Source organism: Musa acuminata, chromosome BXJ3-9, assembly GCF_036884655.1.
Source record: "Musa acuminata AAA Group cultivar baxijiao chromosome BXJ3-9, Cavendish_Baxijiao_AAA, whole genome shotgun sequence".
Classification (NCBI taxonomy): Eukaryota; Viridiplantae; Streptophyta; class Magnoliopsida; order Zingiberales; family Musaceae; genus Musa; species Musa acuminata.
The window spans coordinates 42,532,235-42,557,646 of record NC_088357.1 but is presented as its reverse complement, the minus strand read 5'-3'; the positions used below and the strand labels follow the sequence as shown (position 1 = coordinate 42,557,646).

Here is a 25,412-nt window from a genome sequence, read left to right as displayed (position 1 = left end):
TAAAGACTACGGTCGCACCGGGATGGGGAGGTGGTCGACGCTTCACGATCACGTGCATATCACGTGTAAGTGGTTACAGTAAGAGAGCGGCACTGGGATCTGGTCACGGCCAAGGGGTTTGTTTGACTCAACCGGGTACCAACTTCGTCGCTCCGCTGTGCGAGGCCTTGCAGAAACCCTGGAAGAGGGGCTAAGGAACTCGAGTGATCGCGTGCCTGCTTCTTCGATTCTCTCGTAATTCGTGCGTTTTCGGAGTCGCTAATGGAGGAGGAAGAGATCCAGAAAGCGGTGGCCGCTTACCTGAGGAAGAAGGGCTTCACGAATACAGAGCTCGCCCTTCAGGAAGAGCAGAATCGCGTCTCCTTTTCTTCCAACTCCGATCACTCAGTATCCAGGTAGGACGATCTTTCTTTGCCCTCATCTGCGCTCGTTCTTGTTTCCGGAGGCTTGGTTCTTGAGGAATTGGAAGTGGTGCGATTTGAAGCTCAACATTGGCGCTAAATAGAGAATATGGATATTGAGAGTTTGAAGGAATTTCTAAGATTTTTGATGCACGAATTTGGCAAATACAATTATTTTTATTCTTCGCTTTAACGTTATTTTCTTCTTCAATCCTTCTGTTCTTGGCGGAGCTTGTTTCTGTGGTATGAATTTGTATATTAAGCTGGTAGGAGGAACCTGCTTTTCTTGTTTTCAATTCGGTTTCATCGCTTTGCTAAATTTCGTCCACATCGACGTTGAACTTAATATCTGAATCCTTTTGGAGATGATATTGTTGCTATGCTTGTTAGTACCTGGTAGATGACAGATATTAACAGTTTTCTTTTCCAAATCTCTTATTGGTTGTTGAAATCCGATGATGCTATCTCCTTGTCTTTTGGGGTTGCACATCTTGAGCTACATTATTATCTTGAGTCCAGAGAAGCATATATAATATTTTCTAAAAGGACATCTTAAGATTTTCCTTGATGAAGAAACCTTAACATCAACACATTTCTTGTCTTTTGCGTGTACTTGTTTCGTATCTTATATGATTTTAATTGGTTAAAATATTCCCAACTTAGACAGGTGTATGGCTGTATGCTTATATGATTTTAATTGGTTAAAATATTCCCAACTTAGACAGGTGTATGGCTGTATGCAAACAGAATAGGTGCGATGACTCCTGGATGATTCTAAAATCTATCTTCATTTCTATGAACTAGCTGCCATGTTATTTTTATGTTTGAGTTTATAATTGAGTATTTTTTGACAGATTAGAGAATGGTCCAGTACGATATAGTGATGGTTATAGCAAGCTACGCTTGTGGGCCTACAGTTCACTGGACTTGTACAAGGTAAATCAATTGTATAGTTGATAGGTAGTGAACAAGATATGGTGATAAAATTTTAATTTGTAGTCATGGTCATTTATTAAAAAGTAGAGAAGTTTAATTTTTTATAATTTGATGATTCACTACTTGAAAGTTCATGATTTCTCTTTTATTTGATATTTGACAATTAAATGTGGTTTCTTGTTTGATGGTCATCTTAATAAAGTTGCTTATGTTGCTTGTTTGAGATGGTTGTTTTTGATGGTATATTTCTGGACATGGATTATAGTTTCTCTTATTGGTTGATATGTAACTTATTGTCAAGTCATCACTAGCATTGGCAAGCCTTGGAGCTCGATGATGCTGATGCCTTGATTCAGTTTTTTGGGTGATATGGAATTGTTTTGGTTCCAGGCACTATGATTTAGTCTTTCCTCAGACAGGTGTGAGCAATCTGTGTTCTCCTTTGTTTATGCTTGATGAACAATGGTGGGCAAATATGCTTCCACTCTACACCATTATCTTTCATGCCTTTTCTTTCCTTATTCTCTCTGTTCTTTTTTTTTTTCTCTGTTGGACTACTCTCACATATTTCTACTTCCTTCTTCATTCATATCTTCTCTCTCTCTCTCTCTTTTCTGTATCACTCATATTTCTTCCTTACTGCTGGCTGTGACTGTGAGTTGGACTTCAAAATTGCATGGGCCAACCTGAGCTTGAATTTGGGCGAGCCTGGATGGAGGCTATGCGGGTCTGGGTAGGAAAAGTTGAATTCTATTCAAAATTGGTCGCAGCTACAGTTGACTGGTGGGGCCGCCTGAGTCAACCTGAACTTCTAACTATATGTGGATACAGTAATGTGTCTGAATTTGAACTCTAACCTTAATTACTTTGTTGTTTTACTTGTCATCCACTCTCGCCCTCTGATGTTGATCATAGCTGACACCCACTCTGTTCACTACTTATTTCCCTCCAAAAGATGGGCATATTATGTGTGGTGGGATCCCTCTTCGTCCAATTGTGGCACTGCACCTACTGCCACCATGCTCGGTTAGTAAGCTTGAGCTAGCAGCAAGAGGATTGCATCAAGGAAAGAACTTTTTAACCAAATACCTAGCAACTACCTTACGTATCTTAATTTTTCCTCTCATCTTCTAATGATGGATTTGTATATAGGCTAAAAGGTTTTTGCAGGGTCTTAATTTTTGTATTTTTCATACATTACTGATAGATCAAATTCAAACATTTATTATGAGTGCATTTGAAGGGATTTTTTTAGATTTCCAATATCTTTTTGTTCTTGATAAGCTCTATTTGTTGGTTTTTAACCTCTAATTTTGCACCTTTTGCCTGTTGCTCTTTATATTGTTGATTGTTGATATCTTTCACTTAAAGAGATTCTCTCTCTCTCTCTGACTTATTGTACAGACCTCCTATATATGGCTGACATGGTGAACCTATTAGTTATCTTATCTGAGCTTAGGTGAGCCTGAGTTGAGCAGGTTAATTTGGAAACTAGATTATGAGCAAAAATGTTAAGGACCTTGAATTGTCTGTGCAATCTGCTATGTTGCAGTTATCAATGATGAGATGCCTCCGCATGATAGTAACAATCCCTCTAACACTGCTGACCACTTCCTCTCTGCCCAAACCCCCAATCTGACAACCCACTGCACATTAGCTAGATGATTATTTTTGTACACCCATGTTTCTTTTGGAGTAGATTAGTGGACCTTTTGGTGTTAGATACTCAGATTCCAACAACAAATATTGCTATCTCAGAGGAACAATGAAGGATTGAAGGCAATTTGGCCCATTTTTACTATGATGGGGATGAACTTATTCTTAGTTGTTGTTGTGTATCACCCTAGGAGTGAAGGAGATTTAGACCGTCTCAACCAAAAAGGAAATCCTGTGATCAGGTTGAGCCCTATGTATCGACCTCATGGCATGATTAAATGTAGATTTGCAGCACGATATGTGGTATGTGTTTTGCTGCTATCTCACTAATGTATTGTTTCTAGATCTTAGGTATTTGCCCAAAGCTCTTTTCTTCAAGTTTTCAATTTAAACCTTCTGACCACGGTGGTCTATTTTTGATTGAAATATGAATAAACAATTATGGAATTATCTGTTTCCTGAGTTATCCACCCTTATTTTTAAAGTCCTCATGATATCTTTCTTGGACCACCAACACAATTGCATTTACTTTTTTTGCATTGATGACCTGTCTCTCACCTGAACCTTGTACAGCATGAGCTGCTTCGTGTGCTTTTTCCAGTTTACATACACTGTTTCATGGATCTTGTGGCAGGAGGACATGTACATGAAGGTACATATCTTTTGTCTATTTCATTTCTGTAATTGGGCGTCATACATACAATATTGATTACTGTCACATGTTTAAGTCTGTATTGTTGTGTAACCTGCAGCTCGAAATTTTTTCCACACATTCCGTGAAGATCATGAATCAATGCATTTACGGGACCTTCAGAAACTCGAAGGAATCCTTTCTCCCTTACATTTGGAGGTTATTCTATTAAAAATCTGTAGCTTCTACATTTTTTATGTGTATTTTACTCTGTGGAGTCTGTTAATTACCAATTATCTTCACATATATGTCATTCTTTGCAGGAGATCGAATTGTCTCGTTCTTTTAGGCAGAACAAATTCAAAATAAAAATGTGTGAGGTGTGATCCTGCACAATGTTCCAATTTTCTGTCCTTGAGTTGGCTCATGTGTGGTTATGCTTAAATAGATGTGTATTTTTGGATGTTTATATTTTTCATAATCGATACATGTACATGTTTACTTGGCATTAGATACTTAAGGTGTCTAGTAGTATAAACTGCTTTTTATGTGTACTAAAGAACCGTGCATATATGCTGGAACAGTTCTTCATCCTTTGTGCTTATACTCAAGCATGGTGGTTTATATGTGATATCCGGCAATTGACATGACATATATGCTATCGGCATGGATGTTGTGTGACTTTTTCTTCACAAGCACATTGATCACATGAGAGCGGAGAGTAAAATTAGGAAAAGGGATACACACATATAAAGATTGGAATTGATGGTGGTTCTTTGTAGGTGAGAAAAACCTTGGTGTACTAGTAGTTTCAGTCTCTTTTTAATGAGATGAACTCTAAAAGTATTAAATAGTATGAACTTCAAATGGTTGAACTCGTGTGATCTGATCTGTTGAACTTTTTCAGCTCGAATGTTGGGTTCAAAACTTCAGGCATCCTGTTGACATTAACACTGTGCCTTGTTGATTTTCCAATTGGCAGGTACTGTTTCCAGCACCTCACTGGAACTGGAACAGAACATGCTGGTTGGCGTGGACTGGCATGCCTTGTTGCTGAAATCCTTATGTTAACTAGAAGGTTATATCAATGTAGGACTAGTTGGGGTGTCACTTTCTGCTTCTTGAGTATAGTTATTTTAATTTTAACTGTACTTATCATTTTGAGCATTTCCTTTTTTCGATGCAAAGGTAGTAGATAGTGACTTATTCAGTTAATCAAGTAAGATAAGTTCAAGAGAGTAAAACAAGAGAACAGAAAAATTTCTTGCTCTCTAGAGTATTAAGAAAAGAAATTCTTACAAACTCAAAAAGAAGACAAATCTTTTTGACTTTTTCCAGATACTAAAACCCTTAATAGGAGGATTTGGTCTCTCTCTATTTTCTCCAGGTCTTTCCTAAGGAAATAGGATTTACCAGAGTGCAGAGAGCAGGCGAACAAATCCCAGATCTGCCTAGTATAGACATTGAAGAAGGTTGTCATCGATGGTTCAATCTATTACTCAACAATGAGTGGAAGTTCCATCATGCATCCATCTCTTAAGGACAACTTATATATAATGCCTGTCTTTGAGGAAATTCTACCGTTTGAATATCTATTGAATATCATTACATAAAATGTGACTTGTTTGCTCTTGTTTCACTGGTGATATTGTTCTCACTAAAGCTTACATGCAGAATAAAGTTCAAGCAGCCGACCCCACCTAGTTAAGAACTTAAGAGTAAGACATCACGCATTATTACTGTATCATTACTAGTGATATTCCGCAATTATAGTAGTAATTATATTTCTATCATCTTTGCTGGATGAAAGTATTGGCTAACATGCCAATACTATGCTGCTTGGACTTTTTACAATATTTTGAGATTTCTTTTCTCAATATCCAGCAGAATGCTAAATTGAAGATGTATTAACCTACTTGTACAAAATTTTAAACCTAGGGCTGTGATGATTTTTGCCCAAATGTGCCATGTCCTAAACAAATTAATATTACCTGAACTTTAGCATGGGCCATGTCACTGGGAGCACTTTGTCTGTGCTAATGCATACCACTTCGCAATACATTGCTAGCAGGGTACAGATGTTGGGAACAATTCCATGCCTAAACCAAGAGATGCATTGTTTGTGGGAGTTAGCATGTAACAGCCACATGATTAGTGTGACACATGTTGACACTAGGTCTGTTTTATTTATGTGTTTCTGATCAGTTACCAATAGGAAAATTGCCGAAGAGAAGTACAGCCAAGTGTATGAGGTTCCTGCCACTTGTCATGGAGGGTGGCATGTATGTAATGCTAATCCCACATTGGAAGAGACTATTTTGTACCCCTCAAGCTAGGTAAGAGGGAGTAACCTGCAAAAAAATCATATGCTCATGAATGTCCATGTAAATGGTACAAGTGCACAAGTAATGCATAAGGAATATACGTGCAATAAATGTTTGCAAACCACAATGCTCAAATCTACACTGAGATCAGAAGGTACGTAGGTCATTAGTGCTCATGAAGTTCCAATTCGGCTGGCACACTTTGTCCTCTGTTGTACAAGGCTGTATGCAGCTGTTAGGCCTAAGAGTAGTTGCTCTCCATACCAGAATAAGACCATATAATTCTGGTACCTAGCATTTCATATCATTTTTGAAAGCTTGAAAATGAAAGTAGAATTGCAGTCCTTTGCTAAACACCAAACTACTGGCCACTGGTTCTGTCACTGATCATCATGTTAGTCAGTTTGCAGTTAGTGGTGAAGCGTTCAAGAGGCTTTCATTACCTGGTTAGCTTTTGTGTATTGCCTTAAATATGTCCTTTATAACATTTTCTTTGTAAGTCATCTTTCTTGTATTTTACACATTGCCCCCCTTCTTTGCAAATATCTGCCTGTAGAAATTGCAATTTTGGGTCTTAATTACCTGATGGTAACACTTGAATCTTCTTTGTCCATGTAGTATTCGTATGACCTCCTTCTGCAGTACCTTCAGAAAACACAATCTTTTACCATGCGTGGGGTAATCAATGAACATATTGATTTTGAAGGTATTTTGCTGATTATCTACATATTGTCATAACTTTATCTGTCGTATTAAACATGCATCATAAATTTTCTTTTACCTTTATTCATGTTTCTGTTTCATGTTCCTGAATGAATAACTTGCAATGATGATCTTGACAGTTTCTCCTGGACAGCCAACCTCGAGTTCTGGTGATGCAGACTTTGTGACCATAGAAGGGAGAAATAATGATCTGGTTAGACAGATAAATCAGAAAGAAATACACTGGGGGGTAGGTTCTAATAACCAATATGCTCAAATTGGCTCCTGTGCCTTTTATGAATAGTAAATGAAGCATTAGTTGTTCTTATATTGTGAGTCATTTGATGTCAGATGGACATCTTCCCTGTTGTTGTTATATATGTCTCTTCCCTGTTATACTTTTCAGTGGCTTGACACTTGGGATGACATTTCACCAGTTATTATTTCATATATGTTCTCAACCTTCTGATATCTGTTATTTGAAGTTTAAGTATATATGAAACCAAGGATTGCAATATCACCTGTATTGTTTGGCACGGATGGTATTTACCGGCCGGTCTTGGTCTGGGCCATGCTAAAAGCATATTCATTTTTTCATTTAAACTAGGACTAGAGCCAAGCTTTTAATTTGTATGCAACTATTGATGTTCCTATCTAATTTGTGGATGAGGATGTAGATGATGATCCTTCTTCAGTTGGAAGATGTCATGAATATATATGATTAGCAATCCTATCTTATTTGGTCTGAATAAAGAAGAAAAATCACTCTTGCCTCAGAAAAAGAAGGAACCCCCATCAAACAAGCAGGGGATTAGAGTTGATTGCTTCTTAATGTAACTCTACAATATACTCCGTTTGTGGCATATACATATATATATATATATATATATATATATATTGCATGTGTGTGTGTGTGTGTATATCCTGGGCTTTACTTTGATTCACCTATTTTATTCTTGTTTAATTTTTAAGTTGTAAATTGCAGGTGCTTGAGGACTCTTTAGAACAGCATTTGGAGAGGCCAGTTTCAGATTCTGAGAAGGCTGAGAGCGCAAACAAAGAAGTGAATCCTGAGGATAACAAGGCAAGCACTCTTCTTTAAAATTTATTTCTGTTTTATTATCCTTGTTTGGATCAAAATCATTTAGAGTATAGACACATATGTAGTATAATTTCTCGATGGTCAGGGCTCTAGTCTTCAATCAGTCAAATGTGGATAATGTTTTGTTGGTAAGCCAAGCTAATTGATCAATGTTATATTTTCTTTTCTAGTTTTATTGGTCAATATATTTAAAAACTTTCCATAGGCTTGTCACCTTGTGAAAATTTGAGAAGGCTCTGGTGCTACTATAGTTTATGGCTAGTGTGTCTACAAGTATTGCCATGTGGAGGAATGTCTGTTGCTTTATTTTGCATTTTTTTTATCATATGCAGCAACATCTGTGATTGATTGTGAATGATTTCATGCATAGTACTGTGTACCTGTTCGTGTGGCTATTTTACATGTCTAATTTTTGTCTATGTGCTTGCCTGGAGCTAAGAACATGCTTCGTCTACATGTTTTGTTTGTTTGTGTGAGTGTGTTGATGTCATATAGATTTCTTGCTATGTGTCTACGTATTTTGATTGTAAATGTTAGACATAGAGGCTTTTACCCTTTAAATGATTTCTAGGTTCAAGGAATCCAATTTCAGATACTGGATTGTACCAATCCATGGCCGGATGTACAGGTCCACTCCAATGTACTGGCATATGGTATTTTAGAACATTCCACAATACCAATCTGCTTGGGAGGGAGAGGGGGTAGGGGGAGGAGGAGAAGGAAGAAGGATGAGGAAGAGGTAGAGGAAGGAGGAGGAGGCAGAGGAGGATGTGTATAGGAGATGAGGGTTGTAGGCATCGAGCGCATGGGCAGTGGGAAGGAGAAACTTGATTTGCGAGCTCCTTGCAAGCCCTATTTCTGTCACATTTAAACGAAAAAAAAACATCAGTTTACAAACCAGACTGGATCACCCTTTCGAAGTGGTTGCCGTCCCAGATGGTGGTTGGGCCAGTAAATACTGACTGAGTCACATTGAACTGGTCTGAAGAGTCCCCCTTAATTCATTGCTAAGCATGGTCATTGAGTGTGTGGTCTTAAAGACTCTTGCATTTATGGGCATACTATTCACGGGCCATTCCGTTTGTGCCAGAGCTTCATGTGCACTTTCCCATTCCACAATTAGATGTTTGGATATGAAGTATAACTTGCAGTGTGTTGCCTTTTGCAATGTCATCAAGTTGGCTAGGTGATCCATAAGCAGCAAAACACCCCAAAGTGCCTTGGTGATGCCTTAACGTTGACAGTGAATTAGGTTGTTCACCTGAAAAATCTAAAGAAAATCCTGTAAAAACCTAAGTTCAAAGAAATAACAATAATTTCTTAGACCAAGTATGTAGTTGTTTTAGCAAAAGAACGTTCAAGAGTGATCTAAAATTAATAAATGGGAAATATGATGTAAACAGGCAGTCCATTAAACAAAAAATATGCAATTACTTGGCCATCTAGAAAAAAATAAGATAAAAATAAATGGTCATGTAGAAATTTTTAAGATCATCTTGGGTAAGATTTTTATTGATAAAGGTAAAAGTTGTTGCTGGCCAGGACGATATGCAACCAGGTGATTGTTAATTGAATAAAGAATAACAATGAAATCTGGTCTGGTTCCGGTGATCATCAGTAAACTGAATCTGATATAAATATGTTGGAACTTGGAAGTATCTTCTATCTTTCAAACTTATGATTGCTTGTACCAAATAGAAGTATTTATTAACTGTCATACACAAGGCAGTCTTGATGTATTACAGGACAAAAAAAAGTTTAAAGGAGCTGTTGACTCAAGGAATGGTGCTGTTCTTGGTATGTGTATTGTTCACAGTCCATCACACTCACAAGCATGCTGATGTGGGACATTGAATAAAGTTGGACGGGATAAAATAATCAGTTTTCTCCTTGTTTGCCGATGGACCATGGAGAATCTGTAGCGGCACTAAAGGAATGGGCTGTGGCATTCACTTTCATCCATGGTCCCCTTCCTCTTGACGTCTTGAGTTACTTAGCTTGCGGTGCTATGGCCTGAAGATTCTAAAATTTTGACTAATTAGTCTAAGCCCAACTTTTAAAAAGTTATGATGAAATGGTTGGTCCTTTTATTAGTAGAGAAATACAGCTGGTCCATTTATGTTTTTTTGATTGTAAAATGTTTGTTTCTCAACAAAGTCGTGGATAAAACTGACTTAATCAAACTGGATTTGTTTACCTTGCTTTCGTGAAGGTACTTTTTATATGTAACAATCGATTGTCATTGCCTATTGCTAATAAATTGGTCCTTTGAGCTTGCAAATGTGGAGTTTTGTTTAATTGGTACTTGTAAATGTGGAGTTTTGTTTAATTGGTACTTGGTTGTTGATCCTAATTCTGGTTTTCATGATAGTAGTACAATTCACTGTCCTATTCCATGTCTTAGTTTTCCATTTGAGCATGTAATTTCTTTTACTTATTGTTTTCTGAGCTAGTCCTGATTTCTGTAAATTCATTAATTCAGAAGAGGCCACTTGATGGAGGAAAGCAGGGTATTCCTGTCAAAATGGTTAAAAAGGACAAACTCGTTAACATGGTGGGGAAAAATGTTCGCTCAGAGACGAGTGCAGTGTCCGTGGCCCCACGTGTGAAACCAGAGCTAACTCTTCCTACAACGTATAAACATGATTCTTTGACCTCATTTTCTCCCTCTTTTTCTGTATGCATCTTGTTCTACTTATATTGTAGTGTTTTCATGGTTCTTTATGTTCTCAGAGATAAGGATGAGTTTCCTGCTTTTTTTCACATCTCACATAGACTGGATGGTGAAAAGGTGTGGTATGAGTGTGAGATGTGTTTCACCTGAAAGTTTGTACATGTTTGGTCCATCTGATAAGGCATGTCATTGTCTTCATCATGTTGCTCAATTAGCTGAATTAGGGTTTTGTAACAAACTGCTCAGTAAGGTTAATTACGACTACTGAACATCCTAATATGCAACCATAACGTGCATATTCGGGACAATGGTTATGTTGCATATACATCAGGTTATTTAAACTATGACCAATTCAGCCATAATAGATGAGCACCTCTAGTTGCACATTGACTCAAATTGCATTAAATGATGGTAATTGTTTTTGAAACTAAAGGCTAAATTTATGGGTTTAATTTGTTAGAGATATTATGGGTTTAAAGGCTAGGTTTAAGCTGTAATGTCCTATCTTGGCATATTACTTTGGTTATTCTGGGCTTCAAGGTTCCTTAACAGATTTAGTATTCATATTACTATGATTAATTCATCAAGGTTTTTAATTTGAGAAACGGATGCATTAGACTGAAGCTGGCATGTAACAATTCTGAATTTATTGTTTGCTGTACAATGTTGTAAGTTATTGAGTATTTCAGGCTTGTGGAAGTTGAACAAGCCATTCTGGAGGACCTACGCAGTCGAGTACAATTAAATAGCTTGGCACTGCCATCTATTAGCTTCTATACCTTCGTAAACACTTGTAACAGGTAACAGTTAACTGATTATGGCTCATATCCTATCTTTTCACAACCTTTTTTTCTGTACCATAATAATTGGTTTATCTGTTGTGACCTGCTTTTTCCCCCTTCAAATTATTGCTAGGTTAAATTGTTCATCTATATCTCAAGATGGCTCATTAGTTGCCGGTGGATTTTCAGATTCATCCCTGAAGGTTGTCTTTCTTTTTAGTGCTTGTGGTGTATTTTTTGCAATTTCCTTGCTCATATTGAACCTTGTCGGGTTTTTGGCAGGTCTGGGACATTTCAAAGATTGGCCAATTAGTAAAATCCTGTTAGTATCACTACCTGCATTTTTTTATTGATTACATATTGATAATACACTCATTTCATAAGTGTATTAAATATTGATAATCTGTGTTTTTTGTTGGGGTAGACTAGGAAGATTTGAGCTAAAAAAAGTGTGCCTCAAACAATTTTAAGCAACAAAGTCTTCCTAGGCTGACCCTTATGTTTTTAATATTTACTGTCTTAACTTCTCCAGGCTACTGGTGGAAAACTGATACTACTTACCAATATATTAGGTGATCGTGTTATGTATTAGGTTAGAACTCTTGGCATCCAATAATTGGCCATGACTGCTGGAAAAGAAGCACATATTTATCAGCTCCATTGTGTAAAAAGCTTGTTTCCTAATTACTTGACAAGCACAGGTTTCAAATATGTATGCTATGTAATGACGTAGAAACATTCAAATATGTGATAAGCACCAAAGAAGAAACACTTAAAACCCAACACATGGAATTTTCATAGAATTCTGGTTGCTGCAAATGGAGGAAATATTTGTACTAGGTATAAAGAGATATGACTGTAGTGCGTGTAACCAGAGTTTTATAGCAACTAATTTTTAGATGTATTTTTAGTATCAGTTATAGTTTCTAGGCAAGTTTGTAGCGCTTATGAAGCACCATGTAAATCTTTCACATACCTCTCGTCACTAACACATATTTTCGGTCTTTTCTTTTATCCTTCTTAGTCAATCTATCATTACTTGTAAAGCGATGGGGCTTAAGCTCTCGTGGTGTCTCAACAATGTTGCCCTAGTATTTGTGATTCTTTTACTATTCTTTATTATATGAGCCTGGGAAGCATAGACACATTAATTTGGTGGACGTATCCATGCCAGACACAGACATTGACACGATCAGTCACGTGTCTTTTTATTTATTTATTTATTTTTATTTGAGATATGGTGTATTTGTGTCGGACGCTTCTCTCGTGCCCTTCCCATTCCTCGCGTGATGCTTGTGTGCGACGATGAGTTGTGTGGGCTTCATATGATGGCGAGGAAGCATGAAATTGAGGGAAATCGAGCCCACTTGCATTCGTCGTCCACATGATGGATGAAGCCACCGTCATACACACCATGACCCATCGGCGACCTCACCCCTATCGGTTACTTCACCAGCACCCGCACGTGACCCGCGGTTGCACCCTTGATGATGTAAACCCCGTCGACGACTTCACCAACTTCCATCGCACGACTCGCATGGCCATTGCCTTGGTGACCTGTCAACAACTTCACCAGGACCCTTGCTATCATGAACATAACTGGTTTTGCCTAAGTCGTGCGATAACGTTGCGTGTCCATCTGCAAAGAGTCAGGCTCTCGGAAACCTCTTATGATCCCTTAAGGACTTACAAAAGAGAAGACGGTTTAGAGGAAGTGTTTAACTCAAGATCCCACAAGCAACCATTTCAGCAAACACTTGATAGACAATGCAAATTACAAACTTAGATTTTGCTAGCTTTGAGTGGTCGCGCGATAAAGGGTCCAAGGTGGTCCGTTGTGGCCAAAAGTCCTTACAAGTGGTTGCATGACACTGCTGCACCTGGGTGTTGTATTGGTTGACACTCTGCACCACGTTGCGGAGCTAGAAATTCCCCAAAATGACTACCTGGATGGCTTGTTTCTATGCAATTTTGCCTTTGTGTGACAACTACGCACAACTTGTGTTTACAAGATTGAAACAGTCACAAAAGCCAGCCAAAATGAGGTTGCCAAATCTACTGTAAGCCTTCTATATGATGTGCAAAGCACGAACAAAATCAAAAGACACAGACGTACATAAGCATTACATCGAACACATTGTTTACAGCTTTGTCCATGACATTCTCCCTCATTTATTTCTTCGACATCCTTTTCGAAGCCTTTGTGGACGCTGCATCTTATTGCCTCTGTTGAATCTTTAATCTTCTGCTATAGTTGCAACGTGTCTCTTGGCTTTCAATTGCTCTCCGTCATTATTACTGAGTAGTTGAGCTTTGATCCGCCAACGTTGCTTCAACTCGCTAATGACTTTGACTCTAGTGTGGGGTCAGTCGAGTTGTGCTGATCTTTGCTGGTTCCTACAAATCCCTTAGATGAAAGAAAAAACCTTCTTTATGTGTTAGTCTCTCAAACGTCTCACGTCGCTTGAACTGGGTGGATGCTTGTTGGAGCTTTAACAAGCATCCCTTCGTAGAATTTGAAGTTTTTGAGGTCTTTCCTTTGTAAAGTTTGTTCATTGATTTCTCTTTCGCTTAGTTGTCATCTCTAAGTAGGTTTACATTACTTTCGTTTTCGATTGACATTCTATGGGGAAATGAAATAGACAATCTGCTCTCGGTAGAACCGATCACCATTGGGGAGGATTTGACAACTATTGTCTTCCACTAAGTTTCTCCAAAGGATCTTTGAATATGTGTAGAGCTCCTGTATTAGATAAGGCAAAGGTTACTTGACTTTGCCCACCTCCTCGAGGGCTTTATGCATCAGGCTGGTTATTATCCTTTACTTAGTCTTTGCTCCCACTTCTGAATCTGAAACGCTCGAAGTGTTTGCACTTCTTGTGTTGAGTTAGCTACTAAAATTCGCTGCCTCATTGCTATCGAATTTTTGGAATGCAAGAAGTTTTGCCCGAAAAGAGCAAAATTTTGTCCTAACTTAGAGTAAGTCTCTGATAGTTTTGGTCACCTCTAGGATTGTACAGTGTTCTCCATCATTTTCGTTGCCTACTCCTCTAAGTAGAAAGGGTACAACATCGTGCACTACCTACTTTGTTCCTTGGTCGATCACTCCTGCATTGATCCGAAGTCCCTCACTTTCGACTATCTTGATGGGAAGCCCGTCGACACCGATTTTACGAAGTTACCTAGCTTTTGCCTTTCGGTCTTGTCTCAATACTTAGAGTTTGCCTCTATATTCTCCACCTCTTTGACCCATTTCACGACCATTCACCATCTCTCCATGAGAGTAGGGGATCAATGAGTCTACAGAAATCCCGCCTATACAGTACCATGGTGTTGCTATGCCTATAGTCCTATCCGTTGCCTTGTATCTGCGTCCCTTCACAATCAGTAGATCCGCCTTTGCGACACTATAACACTCCCTCGAGTCTACCTCCATTTTAATCAATGCTTGGTTTTAGGTAGCTAAGTCCCTTTGGACTCGTCGTCACTTGCTCGGCCCTTTTGACTATCTGCTTTAACACTTCTGTGTTCTCCGAGCAGTTCTCTTTGGTCGATATAAAGACAGATTGCAACTTCCATGCAGGGCCTTCGCCATCATGTTGTAGGGCTTGCTTGATTCTATTTTCCTTTGTGTCATTGGTAGCAACGTTCGCTCACTCGACCTTGTCCTCTAACTTGTCGGGCTCCCTTAAATGAATATGAGCTTTAGAGCAGTCCAACGCTCCAATTGCTCTAATTATACCTCTTTATGATCAAGTCTCCCCCATGGGACTCACTAGTACTTGCACTCGGAATCCCCCTTGGTAATACATAGCCCCCATATGCTGATGACCAAGGCTTTCATCCGGTGCAAAATTCAATACACGCACGGAAGACTCGCCTTTGCAGTATCATGACATTCACTCCTTAAATTTATAGTCTTTCTTGCCATCATGTTGTTCATCAAAGTGAAGCTCCCAGTAGCTCTTGATCATTAACTCCGTATGATCAAGTCGCTCACGAGAATTCTCTCGTGTGTTTGATTTCCTCGAATTGTTCCACTACGATTCGCTGCATCATGTTGCCTTTTGTTAACATCTCCATTATATTCCGATATTTGTGGGATGAACTCGGACTATGATCTCTCCATGCGTGGCCTCCGCCAATGCATCGCAGGGCCTTTGCCACCTTCGAATGTGTTCTCTCCTTTGGCAATTGACCTTTGTCCACCGCTCTCGGGTCATACGCGGACAAATCGTAGCTCTCTAACAGTCCATCACCCTTGCTAGATTACGACTCTTCGTTAATACCGCCCCTGCTGTGTCCCTAAAGGTCGAGCTACATGTTGAACTTACTGTACACTTCAGCCTCTTATGGACGTATCTCTCGAGTCACACGTGGACAAACCGTAGCTCTCTAACAGTCCGTCACCCTTGCTAGATTACGATTCTTCATTAATACTGCCCCTGCTGTGCCCTTAAAGGCTAAGCTACATGTTGAACTTACTGTACACTTCAGCCTCCTATGGACGTAGGGCCTTCGCCACCTTCGAATGTGTTCTCTCCTTTGGCAATTGACCTTTGTCCACCGCTCTCGGGTCACACGCGGACAAACCGTAGCTCTCCAACAATCCGTCAACCTTGCTAGATTACGACTCTTCGTTAATACCGCCCCTGCTGTGCCCCTAAAGGCCGAGCTACATGTTGAACTTACTATACACTTCAGCCTCCTGTGGACGTATCCTTCCTATGCTGAAGAGAGTTTTGATGCTCTTTGGCACCAAGTTTTGATCGCCTTGGGATGGCCATGGATAGTCCATAGTTCGCATACAAAAGCTCTTGCATGAGTATTGAATTCTTTGAGTTAGCAATTTTCCTCATCTCTGTGAGCTTTGTACGACTGTTTCGGTTACCGAGCAACCCATCCTTCCTTGCACGGTCTCATCCTGTGCCAAACGCCCCGCTTGTCTAGAGCATCATCAAGTTTGGTTGCCAATGTCGAGCCATAACTCCGACTCAATCATCCCAACCTTTGTGCGCTACGTGTTCTTCTCAGCTCGCTTGTTCTTATGGGGCCTCTCACTTGAAAGGTTGGCCATTCCTTTGAATGCCAATCTTGGATGCCTTCTCCTCTGAAAGACTCTTTTCCAAACGTCTCTACGCCCATTTCCCTTAAAACGGTCGTGCGTGTTGGTTTCCCTCAATGCAACCCCGCTTAGTCTCTCACGTTTGCTTGCCAAGTGTTTCTAAGTGTGTTTATTCTGCTTTGATACCATCTATCACGGGCTTAGCTGGTTTTGCCTAAGTCGTGTGATACCCTTACGTGTCCATCTGGAAAAGGTCAATCTCCCTGAAACCTCTTATAGTCCCTTAAGGACTTGTAAAGGAGAAGACGGGTTAGAGAAAGCGTTTAACTCAAGATCCCACGAGCAACCATTTTAGCAAACACTTGATAGGCAATGCAAATTATGAATATAGATTTTGTAAGCTCTGAACGGTCATGCAACAAAGGGCCTAAGGTGGTTTGCCGCAATCAGAAGTCACCACAAGTGTCCACATGACATTGCTGTGGAACAAGGCAGTGAACCAGCCCTGGACACTACCCCAAAGGCCCATCCAGTCATGTGCCACTCGGGTAGCTTCTGGGTCCTATGCTAGTTGACACTTCGCTTCATTTTGTGGAGCTAGAAAACCTCCAAAATGACTGTATGAATGGCCTGTTCTGTGCACTTTTGCCTCTGCGTGATGATTGTATATGTTGTTGGGTTCAAAAGCCAACTAAAATTGGGCTGTAAAGCATATTGCAAGCCCTCTATATGTTGTGCAAAGCATAATAAATCCGAAAGACATGAACATACATAACATCATGTCAAACACCCTATTTAAAGCTGTGTCCGTGACAGTACGGTCGTGTCATCGGCAACCTGTCGGCGATCTGACCCCCATCGACGACTTCACCAACACCCATTGCATGACCCGTGTGGTTGTACCCTTAGCCACCCTCATCGATGACTTCACTAGCACCCACGTGGTTGTGCTGTTGTCGACTTCATCAGCACCCATCGAGTGACCCCGTGCGGTCGTACCCTTGGCAGACTTGCTCATGGGTTTCCATCAGCATTCCTATTGTCGATGTATCGCCTCACTTGTATGCAAACAATAAACCCGTGACCTCGATCGTGTAAGGCCTTCTCAAGGCTTTGTATTTCTTTTTAGTATTTTTTAAGGAATTGATGACCTTTTATATTCCCTGATTACAATGTCCCATAACTATATTAATAACTATATTGATGATAAAATATGTTACTGTCTCGTATTAGTAATAAGTCATGTATAAAATTTATAACAGAAGTAAGTTACATGGATTATACTAGGAATTTATTAAAAAAACACCAAATGTATTATAAATTTTAAATATAAATATTATAAAACTAGTATATATATATATATATATATATATATATATATATAGTTAAAATATGCATGTCCTCGTCGTGTTTGTAGCCTAATTTAAAAAAAAAATGACGTTGCCGTGTCCATGTCTGTGCTTCTTAGACATGAGCTTTTCTTATCATTTATCTTTATGTGAATTGACCATGCAACATGTAATTCTGTTTTCTAGGTTGTTTTGTTTGAGACCACTAGTTATGGTCCCATTATCAAGATTTAATATTGAAACAAAGATAGGATTTTTCATTTTTTTTATCATTACACCATTTTTGGGTGTTTGATTTGTCCTAGTAAAAAACATCTTGTAATCTTATATAGAATTTGCCACAAATTAGCTACCTCAAATTTGATGGATTTTATTTAACTAAAACAATCTTCAGCTAGTTTGCATGGAGAAAAAGAATCTGCAAAAAATGAGAATTTGCCCGCAACAGAGGAGGGCAAAAAACCCTATACCTTGTTTCATGGTCACTCTGGACCTGTTTATTCAGCCACATTTAGTCCTTTCGGGGAATTTCTATTGTCATCATCATCAGACTCAACAAGTAAGACTTTTATCTTAGGCTGAACTACATATTATTTGCTAGTTTATCAGGTCCTATTCATCCTACACATACTCAATATTGCACTATGTCTTGCTTCAGTCCGATTATGGAGCACCAAGCTCAATACCAATCTTGTCTGCTACAAAGGTCATAATTATCCCGTGTGGGATGTTCAAGTAAGAAAAGCTACCATTTTCTTTTATGTTCCATGTAAAATACAAAATCAGTTATTTACAAAAGTTTTGATTAATTTTAATATTCAATTACAAAAGCTGAATCTGTTGCTCATTTGAATTCTGAATGCTGTGTCCTCTAAATTTTGCAACAAAAATGACCTGCAAGTTTGTGATAATTTTATCAATGATGTGTAGACCATTTTCAGTGTATCTTCAACTGAGATTTGCATGTGAATTTTGGGTTAAATGCTGTCTTTGGGATTAACCAGAGACTGAATGGATTTTTTTTATACCTGATCTATGCTACTATTAGTGCTAAGAAGTTTCTCTGGATGACTGTAGGCATATTTGCTAGATAAAAATGATTTTTAATTTCATAATTTCATAATTTATGAGGATGATCTATTACAAACCAAGTGGCCCAAAGAGCTTACATCTTGGATTGGCTGTGTTAGAGAGAAGCTTGGTCTACTTGTGGCATCGCAATTTGTGAGTTTCAGAGAGGCATGGTCTGCTTTGTACTTTAGTTAGTGAAAACAGTATCAACATTGTAGTCAATTTTGTAGCTGTTGCAGGGTTTACATTTTATATATAGTTGGACGCACAACCTGTTGCTTTTATCTTCGCGAGCATGAATTTCGGACTTGTTTGTTGTGATTTCATGATGCCTAAAGCAAGGTTTACTTATCCCATATAGTTATATTTCACCTACTGAGGGCAAAAAGGCGAAAACTATACATCAAAAAGAGACTTTAAATTATTTTAGTTTGGTGAGGAATGAGCTAATACATATCTGTAGAGTTGGAAGCCAAGTTTAAAGTTTCAGCCATACTGGTCCATACAAATCGGTATTTCCTGGTTTAATGGCCAACCTAGATGTAGATCAGGGGCTGACTGGTACATGGACTGGGCAATTTCTCCCAGTCCGGTTCAAAATGGAACTTCATGTTCCATAAGCTCACCGTTCTAGGTTTACCAGGCAGTAAGCTCACCTGTACCAAGTCGTAATGAGCAATAGGTACCAGTTCTAGATATTTTTTTAATTTGTTTTTATAAAAATAAGACAGCTGTTTTTTTCCTTTCCTCCCTCCCTCTCTCTCTCTCTCTCTCTCTCTCTGTTACTCTCGCTCGCTCGCTCGCTCTCTCTCCCCCCACAACCTTTTATTTGTTCTTATAAAAATAAGACTGTTGTTTTTATAAAAATAAGACTGTTGTTTCACTGTCAACATTTTCATCCTTTGCACTGTATCGCTGCAACCTCTTCCTCACCATCTCGTTGCTGTCACCTTCTACTAATCCTCCACCTCATCCTCAAAGTCGCTACCTCTTACCTCCTACCAATGCAGATCTCCCCCATCTCATCTCATTGCTGTTGCTTCCTCCTTGAGGTCAGGACCTCCTACTACTAATACGGATCCGCCAACTCCTTCTGCCAGTACTTCAACCCCAAACCCCCTCGCCCTTCCTCTCACCTGGCCAGACATGTACTGGTCAGCATGGCATTGTACCATGTTGATACACCCTCTGGTACCAAATTGACATTTGAAACCTTTGTATGAAGACCTAAGAAAACTTTGATTGAAACATTAAAGATTGGATTAATTAATGATATTGCTCTCAAAGGTCTCAAATATCATAGTATGGTTTTGACTATTTAGTGGTCTGACCAAGGGCTGCTATTAAACCATTTTGGTTGGAACAATCGGTTTTGTTATAACCTTTGTTTCATTTTTCTTTTGGTGATATAGGACAATGCAGGTTGGTAGAGTGCCCAGCATATTAATGACATGCTAGTTTGACCAATTAACAAAACTGATATTGAGTTAGTATTTAAAAGCTTGATTTCAACTAAAGATTGGTGGTGAGAAAGAATTGATATGGCTAGCTCCAGATTTGACCGAACTTCACTTGTTATTGTTTTAAGTTTTTGGAAATGGATAGAATTATTTTCACCATTTAGTGAACAAAAACATTTATTTACCTGCTCTATATAGATAAATATATGCATGGTTTACGTTCAAAGGTGTGCTGGTAATCTATGTTAGCTAAAATTTGCCTGAGTAAAGATGAATGCGGAAAGGTTGCAAGAGAAAAGAGTCAATTTGATCTACCATCTTCTGACAAATTTTCTAATGACTAATGTTGGCGAGAGACAGTCATTTCTATAGGATTGAGCCAGTGTACTAGTCATGGATTTGATTAGATAAGTTTCTCTAATGCGCTTTTTCAATTTTAATAATTTCATGATGCTTAAGAGATGAGCTAAAATACAAGTTTGACTGTTGAACATAAAATCTAAAGGTTTTTCAAACAAGATAGTGAGTGTATCAAATTTCTGGTGTATTGTTTGATCCCTTCAAAAAAGATGGATCACCTGTGTAACTAAGACTATTAGGCGTGACTGCATGGGGTTAGTTGGACTTAGTGTCACCACATGAAGAGGGTCTGAAGTGTCTCAGATGTCATGCATCACCTGTTGAAGTGTCACATGGATCACCTGTTGCTGATTTTGGGCCCAAAATTAGCAACAGGGCATGATTGCCATCAGAATAATGAACCTAGTTCTAGATTGAGCAATACAGAACTGTGAGAATATTTTCTTCTGTATTCCTTACATTTGCATGTTAGGTATAAGCTTGTTTACTGTTGATTTTTGTTGAATACTTTGAATTCACTAATCATTTATTTTTATTGAGTAGTTCTTTAAGTTGGGCGTATTTAGTTTATCAACAGTATTTGATGCAAATATGTACCAGTATCAGTTTTTCTGTGTGTCTTTTATAGCTCTCTTCGAATTTTTTTCTAAGAAATTATGTAGTTTCTAAATCTTTGAGATTCGTTTGCTTTTCTATTTAAGCCTACATTTTTAGATTCTGAGTTATTGAGGCTCTTTTTTTCCTTCACTTGCATTATCTGAGCTATTTAGTTTCTTTACTTTGACATCTGGTCATGCTGATCTTTTTTTGTGGTGCAGTTCAGTCCTGTTGGCCATTATTTTGCTAGTTCTTCACATGATCGGACAGCTAGAATTTGGTCAATGGAGAGAATCCAACCCCTAAGGATAATGGCTGGACATCTTTCTGATGTTGATGTAAGTATGAACAGACCGACAATAATGTCTGTCTGGTTCACGCTATAAGTGCCTTAGTTTTGTAATGTCTTTTTGTTTCTTTACACGCAAATGATTCAAGGTGCATGTTTTACATGCTATGCTTGTCTTTGGCTCAAAAAAAATAATAATAAAATAAAACGAAGGTTATAAGTATCCTGTGATATAGAGATGTGAATTGTGTAACTGATGGAAAGATTCACAATTTTTCTTCTCTATGTTTATATAACCATAAATTTATGTTTCTTATAAGTAGTAGGTAAGATCGAGTGGGTTTTGGGGCGTAAATATTACATGCCTGTAGGTTAGCCATGTAACAAATAAGATTTGCCTTCCAATCTTGGTATTCATAAATGGGATGTCGCTTAGCATACGGTTCTTACAAATATTTTATGCTGTACATGTTTTTGCTTTTTCTTCTCTATGATTCCTGTAGACATCATCTCATGTCTCTTACTTGTTCTTTCAAGAATAGTATTGATGGTTCTTTACGCTTTTCTCTGCATTTGGTTTACTGTGCCAGTGAACAAGTATTGGTTTTATCTTACTGCTAATATTGCTGGTGCATCCATCTTAGCTCCTTCTTGTCTTCGTTTCATGCTTTTGCCAACTGTTATGCTTTATTTGTTATCACTTTATGTTGGAAGTTTGTCTTGATCAAGACTCTACTTTGTTTAATTAAGTGATAAAATGCTTGAATTTAGGATGTGATACAACTATAATTCCTGGAGATCTCCCAGCTCCAAAATTTTGTAGTTCATGGGAATACTGTGGATATTGATACCATCCCCGTAATTTTCCAAATATAAGTTACTTGGGTCATGGCCAGCATGGTAAATTAAAATTTCTTTTTACCTTGACATCAATAGGTAAAATTAGCTTGCAAACAGTGCAACTGATGAACATTGTGTTCATAAAATGTCATTTCTTTTGTCTTTTCTATGTGAGGCATATGCATATAAAACATTGACACACATAGGGGTCCAAGTATGTTGGTATATTTTTATGCCTACATGAACTTGATGGTCAAATGTAAGACCTGTTGTTGATGCAATTCAATTCTTGTTAAACTGTCGATATCTTGGGATAATTCATGCATTTAGTGACATATATCTCTATGTGCATTCTGGCAGTTGCTTATCTTGAGATTATTTTTTGTTTCTTTTGGTGTTTCCTTGTGAAATTGCTCTGCTATGTGTCCATGTGTGCTTCCTCGGCTTGCTTGCTGGAACTGAATCTGTCCATTTAGTGTTCTTTAATTCTAATTCTTATGTTTCTTTTATGTATTTCCTTGTGAAACTGCCTTAGTTCCTGTGTTTATGTGCATCCCTCAGTGTGTTCAATGGCATGCAAATTGTAATTATATTGCAACTGGTTCGAGCGACAAAACAGTCAGATTATGGGATGTACAAAGTGGGGAGTGTGTACGCATTTTCATTGGTCACAGGAGTATGATATTGTCATTGGCAATGTCTCCTGATGGGCGTTATATGGCTTCTGGTGATGAAGATGGTACAATAATGATGTGGGATCTCTCAAGTGGTCGTTGTGTTTCACCATTAGTAGGACACAGCTCTTGTGTTTGGACACTTGCTTTCAGGTAAATAATTCTTCCATATTCCTGGATTATGGATAAAACACAAGCAGACATTGGAAATTATTTATACATTTTGATATTATAGTATCTTGTGCATCTCAAAATTGTGCAACTCTTTGTCATAAACTGAACACATACACTGTTTACGGTAGAATGTAGGCGTTAGTTATCGCTAATATTTCTTTTCCTGCAGTTGTGAAGGGACACTACTTGCTTCTGGGTCTGCTGACTGCACCATAAAATTATGGGATGTCACGGCCAGCACGAGGGCATCAAGGATGGAGAGGTAAGTTGGATTTCGTCTTGAAAGCTCTCCAATGATGTGCTTACTCGAGAAAACGAAAACTTTGTGATTTTCTGTACAGCAAATCTAGCAGCTCAAACCGTTTGCGGCTGTTAAAAGCTCTCCCTACCAAATCTACTCCTGTTTATACATTACAGGTAGGGAAAACTCATGTTTTGTTCCCCTTTTTTTTGCTCTCAAATCATTATATGATCTATGATGATGATGGTGGTGCTTGCAGTTCTCTAGAAGGAATCTTCTGTTTGCAGCTGGAGCACTGTCAAAATGCTTATGACGATTGCTGTTCTCAGCTCCCGATGACACGGCTGCAGGTGCGCAAACGTGCACGGGACATCTTACCATGACTCCTAATCAATGCCCTTAAACCATCTTAGTTGGTAAAAGGGCTGCTATTTATGAAACTCTAGGTTCTGAGTATTTATATTAGCATGTATCAGAAATTCCATTCTAGAGTGCTAATTTTACCTGTTGATGAATGAACTAACTTGGGCTTGCTGCACTAATTAGTAATTTTTTGCGCAAGGGATTACTAACGAAGTTAGGATTTGGTTCCAAGATTTATTATCGAGATCAGCCATGCTACCTAAGATATTTAAATTTGTAGTTTAGGGATTAGAAATCCCGATTTGCGTCACCAAACATAAGAAAATTGTAGGATGAGGATTCAAACTGAGTTGGATACACTGTCATCAGGTGAAAAAACATTATGAGATTGGGATTATCATTTTTCTGACGTTCAATTTCTTGTAATGCCAATGCGGGTTGCGTGACATTGTCTTTGACATCGACGTGAGAAGACTGCTACTTAGGTGGAAGCTTCAAAGAATGCTCTCGAACATTTTTCCGCACCAGAGATGGGCCGATTTATATTGCCCGTGGAAGATGAAGGCGATGGGTGGTTATCTAATCACCACAGCGGCCGAGTCTCGCGCCCGTGTCACCACGCTCGACGCAGGGCATGATCATCCGCCCGCCCCTCTTCCCCACGGATCCAGGTTTTCTCGCTGCAGGCTCATACTGTTCTCTCCTCTTCTTGCTTTAGTTCTGCTTTCTTCTTTCATCTTAAAGAGAAACGTCTTCTAAACCCACTTGGTCATACACCCCTTCAAAATGTCAAATCGTTTTATGAACAATCCACGTTTTCTGCCATTTAGTTGTTTTGACGTGTAATAGATAAACAATCCATTGATGGAGATCAGGGGACGAAGGACTGATAGTAGTTACGTTGCGTAGCAGAGCATAAATATCCAGTTCCTTGTGCGAGGAGAGGGAGCTATCAGATCAACCGAAACTATGTCTGGTTGATTATGATTCTGCACCGTTTCATTTAGTGAAGAGACTGTTTGTGTTTTGTTTTATAGCCTTCCGTCAACATGAATCAATCTAAATACGACTCAGCTATGCTCAATTTGTTGTTTTTTTTTTAAATTCTATTTTGTATTTTTTGGATATATAGTGTTTCATTTTCTTGATACTGATATATTCGATTTGGTCACTATTCAATCAAACAATAACAAATTCAATCGAAATAATTAAATTATAATGTTTTACGTACTTTTTTTCTTTTATAAATAATAAATAAAAGTAAAAATTGATCATGCCACTGAATCGAGTGATTTTGAAATAACATTCCGACCGATCTAATATGATATTTTACAAAAATAAATATTTTTGAAAAATAAGAAATAGTTGTTTCGAGATATCAGTTAGCTTAGTTCTTGGTGGAGAAAGATTTTGACAGTATATCGTATAGTGAATTTTATCTACGTCTTTTATCTTTAAAAAAATAAAAAATATATTTATTTGATAAAACAAAATGTGTGTACAAATCAAAGGTACTTTTTGGGGATTTCAAAACGGAACAGATGTTTATCATGCGTTTAGTAATATGGATTGTGCAAAATATCAATTTATTCAAAAATATTTCTGAAAAAAATAAAAACTAAGAAGCACTTTTTTTGATAAAATGGGTGTACAAAATTGTTTTTCTTTTTTCTGCTCTAAAAAATGTAAAGTCAGTAAGTACTTATTGGGCTTCCTAATGG

At 38.3% G+C, this 25,412-nt stretch overlaps 1 protein-coding gene across 3 annotated transcripts; it reads left to right on the top strand.

The window, feature by feature from the left end:
* Nucleotides 1-112: 112 nt before the first annotated feature.
* On the top strand, nucleotides 113-23,847 carry LOC135650199 (transcription initiation factor TFIID subunit 5-like). 3 transcript variants are annotated; one of them, XM_065169415.1, is made up of 19 exons: nucleotides 113-395; nucleotides 1,256-1,337; nucleotides 3,567-3,645; nucleotides 3,746-3,843; nucleotides 3,948-4,004; nucleotides 6,567-6,654; nucleotides 6,791-6,900; nucleotides 7,636-7,734; nucleotides 10,235-10,386; nucleotides 11,116-11,226; nucleotides 11,342-11,411; nucleotides 11,491-11,530; nucleotides 18,017-18,181; nucleotides 18,281-18,357; nucleotides 21,332-21,448; nucleotides 22,801-23,066; nucleotides 23,257-23,349; nucleotides 23,429-23,504; nucleotides 23,588-23,847. In XM_065169415.1, the coding sequence occupies exons 1-19, from the start codon at nucleotides 262-264 to the stop codon at nucleotides 23,639-23,641; spliced, it is 1,968 nt and encodes a 655-aa protein (XP_065025487.1). In that variant the 5' UTR covers nucleotides 113-261; the 3' UTR covers nucleotides 23,642-23,847. The 3 variants fall into 3 exon arrangements, with proteins under 3 accessions (XP_065025487.1, XP_065025489.1, XP_065025488.1); XM_065169417.1 differs by lacking the exon at nucleotides 18,017-18,181; XM_065169416.1 differs by lacking the exon at nucleotides 18,017-18,181 and having other exon boundaries at nucleotides 18,224-18,357.
* Nucleotides 23,848-25,412: the final 1,565 nt, after the last annotated feature.

Coding starts and splice junctions, on each gene's coding strand:
- LOC135650199 (XM_065169415.1), top strand. CDS start 262: ATGGAGGAGGAAGAGATCCAGAAAGCGGTGGCCGCTTACCTGAGGAAG. Junction 4,005..6,566: donor TCAAAATAAAAATGTGTGAG/GTGTGATCCTGC, acceptor TTGTCCATGTAG/TATTCGTATGACCTCCTTCT. Junction 10,387..11,115: donor GAGCTAACTCTTCCTACAAC/GTATAAACATGA, acceptor TGAGTATTTCAG/GCTTGTGGAAGTTGAACAAG.